General features: G+C 38.8%; 1 protein-coding gene across 2 annotated transcripts in view; it reads right to left on the bottom strand.

Annotated features, from left to right (window-relative positions):
• Positions 1-6,334: 6,334 nt before the first annotated feature.
• The window catches only part of LOC146462823 (CD209 antigen-like protein A), a 34,023-nt gene continuing 32,857 nt past the window's right edge, over positions 6,335-7,500 (bottom strand). For both annotated transcript variants that reach the window (XM_085085122.1, XM_085085121.1), the window contains exon 4: positions 6,335-7,500. This exon is cut by the window's right edge and continues 165 nt beyond it. In XM_085085122.1, the coding sequence (XP_084941248.1) occupies positions 7,265-7,500 (236 nt within the window). In that variant the 3' untranslated portion in view covers positions 6,335-7,264.

Here is a 7,500-nt window from a genome sequence, read left to right as displayed (position 1 = left end):
TCTACTCTTCTACGGTATACAGTACTGTATTTCTATGACTTACAGTTCACAATAAAATAACTCATTCCGTCATTTCATAGTTGTTACGTTCGAAGTGGAGTTATAACGGAAATGTTGCTAATTAAAAGTAGTACAATAGAAAATAAAATTCTTCAAGTTAAAATAGGAATAGAGTAAGAATTACGGCGACTTAAAAAAGTCGGACACGTGCGTTTGGCGCTTCGGCATTTGAAACTTTTGTTTGTAGAGCAAGTCGTTAACTGTCGACACTGGCAGCGACAATTCCTGTTATCCATGGTACTGCGCAAACGCATGTAGTTGTTCTGCATGTTCTATAGCATCTGACAGTGATCTTTGAAGGCGATTCATTCTCCATCACATGGCTGAAGAACAAGCTAATTAAAGAGGAATTTCTAGCTAAAGAGTGAAGCATATTCAAAACAAACTTGTTTTAGCGTTCGTGAAATGGTACTGTACTTCAGCACATTGCGGACATCTGAAAAGCGTTAACGATACTAAACGGCCGAGTATCAGCTTACAGTAGCTTTGTACATGTTATTTCATTATCGTGATGATGGATCGCATTTTAAACACAATAAATACCGCACAAAAAAACATATGGCTTAGTTTCCATTCAAGGGTGGCCGCTTAATACAGGTAAAAATAACAAAGAAAGACAAACATAGGACTGCTACAGGGTGGCCGCGGCCGCTTAATAGAGGTGGCCGCCTAATACAGGTAACAAATACAGCGTTTGTATGAGCGTAAAATCGGGACTTTGAAAACTGGCCGCTTAATAGAGGGTGGCCGCTTAATACAGGGCCGTCATATACAGGTTCGACTGTAACAGAAACATGTGACGGTCTAACGGCAGGATGAAAATCCCTGACTCGATAAGATTTGATGGAGCGCGACGAATCAGCCGTTTAATTTCTTCAACTTCTTGGTGTTCTGCGACACACGAAGACGATTCAAGTCTGTGGAACCGCGCCAGCTAAATTCAATCCTTCAAAACCCTTCCGAGATAAAGGGGCCTATTCATTACGTACATTTGTTTTTGGCAGAAATGAATAATTGAAATTGCCCCCAAATGGTAAAAAATGTTAGCCTTAGCGTGTTGCTGTCGAATGAAACTGATCCTTTTTAACGAAATGAAATAACAAAACTCGTTTTCTTCTTCTCAACGTTTAAATTTCTTGTGACTGTGAAAAGGAAAATGTATTTTTCACTTCACAAAGCCCCACACCCAAGCATGGGATCAGTGCAAATGCATAACACAGGGATTGAAATTTAGACAACTTAAACTTGATCCCACAATGACAAGAGAGAGTAACCTTCAACCATTCTTACGGGCACTTAATTGAAAAAGAGAGAGAACGCCACATTTGGTGAAAGTTTACGACTCATCGATGTAACGACGGAACGATGGACCGACCGAGCGAGTAATAATTCCACGAAAACTCATTCATTGCGCATGCGTGCATTTACGAGTTAAAAATGACTCTTAAGTCATTTTAAAATAAGCTTTTAAAAAAGCTTATTTTATGCTAAAGATGAAAAAAGGTCCAATTTAAAAGTAAAGGGCAAAAATTGTTTGGGAAAACAACTTTACTGGTTAGCAAATACACTCAAACTGAAGTTCACACTAACCTAATCAGTACTTTGTGTATTTACAACATTACTAAACCCTGATCACGAACTTCTCTCTCCAACACACTTAATTGAATTAAGCTAGTATATCAACATTATATTCTTACCCGAGGGATAACGAAGCGCCGTTGGGTTATGCACTAATATTAATAGGCTCATTTTCGATTAATTCCGTAGAGTTTACATTTGGTGTGGTCGACCTTGCTTCTTCAAGATGATTAGCGTTCGGCGAGCAATTCTCAACAGAACTTCCCTGTGGTGGCACCGTCAACCGCTTTTCCAGTGCAAGGTGATGATCATTCGTTGCTTCATTCTTCAGTCAGAGAATTCCGTAGCCAAATTCAAATAAGCGCGGGGAAATTTATTTTCCCCTGGTTAGATCAAATTAACATCTGTGATATCAAATTATTCGAAGCAACAATCGTGGACATAAACGTCATTACAATGGACCTCCAACGCCTTTGACACGTAAAACTAAATACACAACAAGGCAAATGAAGCAATCATAGTCACTAACATCGTACCGAACGAAAAACGCAATTTTCGAACGGTGTGCTATTTTAAGCGAACTTCAGTGTTGTTTCCTTACAGAAGAAGAGGGAAGGCCGTGGACTCTCTTTTATCGCCTCTCGTTTCAAAAGTCTCTCTCGCATTCCTTATTCTTCTTTAGGGAAACAACTCGTTTAAAATGGACAGATCTGCGTCTTGGTAACACATTTTTACTTCCACATACACGGCTTTTTTTTACTATTTTTAGAAAGAAAGCAAGTGATCAATTTCCCATACAACGATGTCTATACATCACGTTTATGTTATCGGAAATGCTTAACTCGGTTTCGCATTGCGCGTACGCCAATGACTAGCACAACGGTTGCAGCGTCCTGTCTCGGTGACAGTGAATACCTCATCAGTTAACAGTTAGTTGGAAAGAGTTAGTCACCGGAGAATGAGGTGACTTTTTTGTTTGCCATTCCTTGCGTTACTTAGGGTGATGCGTTACACTCAGTTTTTTTTTTATAAGAACGTCTAATTTTGGAGTTGAGGCTGAACGTTCTTATATTTTTTTGCGATTTGAGCCTGAAAACGTTCTTAAGGCGTTTTTAAATTACTTGGTATACACTACATGTACATTACAGTTAATGAATGTGGACGTGACCAGGAAACCTATCCAAGTGCATTGCCTGCTGAGATATGGTATCAAGTTGCTTGCTCATACTTGTTATAAATAAGAACTACTAATTATGAGTGTTACAATTGTTAATGTTAGTACATGTACAAAACATGCGCCGCTTAAGTATTTTGGTTAATTTACATTTGTTACCTTGATTTTATATACAGATTAGCAAAAAAAATAAAAAAAGCGTTCTTAATCAACTCTTAGCCTGAGGAATGTTCTTAATACGTTCTTAAAATTTTGGTTAATCTCAGCCTCAACGTTCTTATAAAAATGGTTCTTATAAAAAAAAAACTGAGTGTATTCAGGCACTTGGGGTGATTATTTTGTGGCTTCTGCCTTCTGGGAACGCGTAGCCACTATGCCATGGTGTTGTGACGGTAAGTCCGTAAATCGGAAGCTTTCGGAATTGTAGAATTTCAAAGAAGTTGGGTCGAGTTCGCCAGGAAAGATTGACGAGATCTCAGTCGGCTTTATTCGCACAGAAGGTCTTATTTCAATTCAAAATGGCTGCTGCGTCTCTCTTAGTGAATATTCAAGGTGGCAGTTTGTGGTTCTTGGAAGGAAAACACAGGTTTTCAATACTGTAAATCAAAAGAGCAACTTCTAAGGAACACTCGGCTGCTTAAACAGAGGAAACCAGGGAGTTAATAGCGAAGAAATTCCTGTTCGAGATTGTGTCAAAGCGGAACATGTGCGATCGCACATCACAAACATCAAATCACAAATCACAAATCACCACAAGAGCTGTAGACTTTCTCGGAAATTTTTGTGTGATCCTGCGAATCCACTTTACAAAAATTAAAGGGTTGGGTTTGAATTTTACCGTGCTTTATGTTAAATTGACCGATTTGTCACTGATATTTTAAATAGCTAGCGAAATTTTCGAAAAACGTGCTCAATATTTAATTTGTACCAGATATTTCGGTTTGCAATACAATGCAATCCGAAATGTCGGGCAAAAATTTTTGTTGTTTATTCTGTCAAGCTCGTCACCTCCGCCGTTGGGATCAGTCTGCCGTCAGTATTTTGTATTTGAAATAATTTGCTGATCCAGGTCTACAAGTGATCCGGCACCATTCATCGCTGTGGAATTGCAGATTTTATTGTCAACATTTAATACCGTCAAGAAATTGTGCTTGAAAGTGACTCTAGTTCCGGCTTGCATAGGTCGCCTTCACGTAGTCCGGTTTTACTCGTGGCGAAAATTGAACGAATTTGCTTTACAGGCGTGAACACAGGTCTGTCTGATAAAAGTTTTCAATTAAGGAAGCTTATCGTTTGTTTATCTGTGTGTCTTGATTCACGGGATTTCTTAGCCACACGATCTTATGTAAAAAAACCGAAATCCTCCAGCGTATACCAAATTCGCCCTGTCAAAAAAGTTGCAAGTTTTTGTTTATACACCTCAATGATCTTCATTTAATGACCTTTCAGAGGTCCAAGAAGCAGAAGAGTCATTGTTCAGTTTTTGTCATGTCCCAAAGCTTGACAGATGTCACGTAAACATTGCTTTTACTGTTCTTTCAATGTTATGTTCAAGTTTATATAATATAAATTATTAATAAAATGTTTTGAAAGAAAGTTCAAAGACAGATATTTGACTTAGTTTGCTATTCACCCATAGTTGATGTACCATATATCTCCACCGTGTATTCACAATTTTACAAAATCAATCAGAGAAGCACCATTTTAATAGTCAGTTTTTAGGCCTATTTTTGTCACGGAGCTATTTCCGCCCATATACACAGTGTTAAGTTCCGCACCGGTCCCAGGTACGCAAAGAAAGATTTGCTGCTAAAATGTTTGAGTTATATTTGTTCAACTAAATGTTAAATTTTATCCCCTATTTTTCCCCTTTCTATTTGCGTTAATTCCCTGCCCTGTCGCCCACCCTGTCAAATGACCAGTATACAATCTCTAATCTAACCGATTCAACCCTAGTCCCCATTAAGGTATCAGCCACCCTTCAGGACCGTCCGCGCGCGGACCGCTCTAGCGCTTGTGTTAAAAAAATAAAGACCCATACAAACTGCACATTTTCTGAAAGCTTAATAATTCCAGATTGTGAATTATTCCTTTAAAAAATGAAAAACTTAAAGGTTTTTTAAATTTGGGAAGTTTTTCGCGAAAGCATGTCTGTGTAAATCAACTTCCAGGCCCGCCGAAAATGAGCGGAAGAAAGCGATAAAGATCGCATTTGATTCTGATAGCTGATAGCTGATAATCTTTATTTATCCACGGTATAAAATTCGTCAGCTTTAAAAAGGCTTATACTAATATAATAAAAATATTTAAATAAAAAGAAAAAGCTGCTTTCCACGAATGCCGTGCCTTACAGTTCTTTGAGTAATCGATTAAATTGCCCAAGGGACTCTGCTTCCCTTAAGTTACAAGGAAGACTGTTCCAGAGAATGACGCCACTACAGCTGAAGCTGTTTTTGTAATAGTTTGTGCGCGGTAATGGAACATTGAGTTTATTTTCAGAGTCCCTTAGGTTATATGCGACTTCTCGCTTAGGACTAAGATAGTTTGGAGCCAACCCGTGCAGAGACCTGTAAACCATCGTAGCTCTTTGAAATTGTTGCTGGCAAGCTAGGTTTTTCCACCCTAGAAGTTTGAAAAGGTGACCAGCATCTACATCATAGCTTGAGTTGGTCAAAACACGGGCTGATCCGTTTTGTAGCTTTTGAACCTTTTTCCGTAAGGTTATCCCACAGTTTCCCCAAACAATGTTGCAATAATTTAAAGCTTGATATATTAGTTGTAAGGTCGCCTGAGGGACAAGGTTCCTTATTCGTTTTATTGCCCCAATACCAGAAGCGACATTCTTTGTTACTTTCTCGATATGGCCACTCCAATCAAGTCTGTCATCGATGGTCACTCCAAGTGATTTTGCATTCTTAACACGTTATACTAAAAAAAGTTGTCTCAGATTTTTGACAATTGCGTTTGTTGTTTTTTAATGAACAGATAAAGTTAGAGGAGACAAATAATCGGTACCTCAAGTGGAATAATGTGGATTATTCGAAAAGGAAAAAAGAAATCATAATTCGCAGACACCGTATTGAAGAAAAACTATCTCAGGACAATACGCTGGCCAAATTTCCACCCTGTCAAATAACCAGCATACAATCTCTAATCTAACCGATCATACCCTAGTCCCAATTTATATTAACCAACAAATTCAGTTCTAATGAAGACCCCCTTTTTCACAATTTTGGCATTGACTAGAGCTATTCCTTTACCCTCTACATTTTATACAACGTTGCTTTTTTTACTGCAATATTCTACAAAAATAAAGTAGTAGCCACATGCAGTCATATCATAGACATAGACTGACCGAGCGAAACCTAGTGGTCTGGGCTAGGTGACCAATACAAAAAATACAGGAAAATGTGCATTACTAGAAGCGGGCGTTTGACGGACGCTAAAAATAGACTTAAAGGGCCAGTGATTAAAAGACAGTTTAGACAGTGTTTAACAAACCACGTTCTAAGCCATTTTCAATTTTGCCAACAATCATATCTAAACATGGTCTACTAACGACGGTAACAAGAAGGCTTTCATCTCAGATCAGAAAACTATTTATCTACTTTAAATAAACCACTTATTATCAGATTTGGAGGCCAACTGATTGTCTTAAGTTGGGGCCTAAGTTAGACTCAGTTTAAATAACTGGCCCAAAGTGTTCTGGAACTGGTCCGTTAGAGAAATAATCCCAAGGGCTCTTCGAACCCGTGCGTCTTATAAACTACACTGAGTTCCAATTTTGCTCATGAAATTTTCGCCTCGTCCCGACTATCCACCCCTGGGTTTCCGAGGATGCTTTCCCCCCGATGAGAATAGTCGGCATATACATCAGGATCCAGTATACATGACAACAAAATGTTTCGCTTGTTAACCTTACAACGGCGATTAATGCAGTTCTCATTGAACATCTCTAGCTTATTGAAAAAAGTTGCTTTTTTAAATCGGCCGGTAACAAAAAAAACACAGTTTTTGAAGTTCTGTACAGCTGAAAATAAACTCTGGGTCGTGGTCAAAGAGTGACGTCATCATTATACCGGTTCCTTGACGGTCATTAGTAAATGGTTCTCATATGCATCACGTGCGCAGGGTTATCGTTGTTGTATAAAATTTTAAAATAGCTTTTCATAATTCATTAACCTCTTGGAAGAGCGTAAGATAATCAAACTTTGTGTTATTAAGATCCCAACACCAGTTTTATTTTTTTTTCACATCACTAACACGAAAAGTTGCCTATATTTTCTATGTATTGGCTAATAAGACTTCTTACAAAGCGTCCTGATAGGCTACATATACTTGACATTTAATGACCACTCAGTTACTATGACATTACCACTTAACGTTTATTCTACTCTAGTCCTATATGCGAGTCAGGTCGAGTAAGAGTGGACTGGATGGCCTCACGAGGCCTCACTTCTGGCAAACAACAGAAGGACCCGGAGTGCTGGTTCTTTCGCACCTGAAGTCATTCCACCTTCCTGCCAATCTATTAGTGTAGGCGCAATGCTCGTTTCCTCCACTGTTGTTTGGTTCCCCAGGCCCCCAAGAGTCGTACTTTCCTTCTATCGGTGTGCCATCAACCCAGTAGAACTTCAAGCCAGGGATTTTTCGACGGAGACCGAGCCATGCCCAATTCCTGCCCTTTT

This window comes from Pavona decussata, unplaced genomic scaffold (genome assembly GCF_977016875.1).
Source record: "Pavona decussata unplaced genomic scaffold, jaPavDecu1.1 SCAFFOLD_184, whole genome shotgun sequence".
Classification (NCBI taxonomy): Eukaryota; Metazoa; Cnidaria; class Anthozoa; order Scleractinia; family Agariciidae; genus Pavona; species Pavona decussata.
The sequence above is the reverse complement of the archived record's forward strand: the minus strand, read 5'-3'. Positions and strand labels throughout refer to the sequence as shown.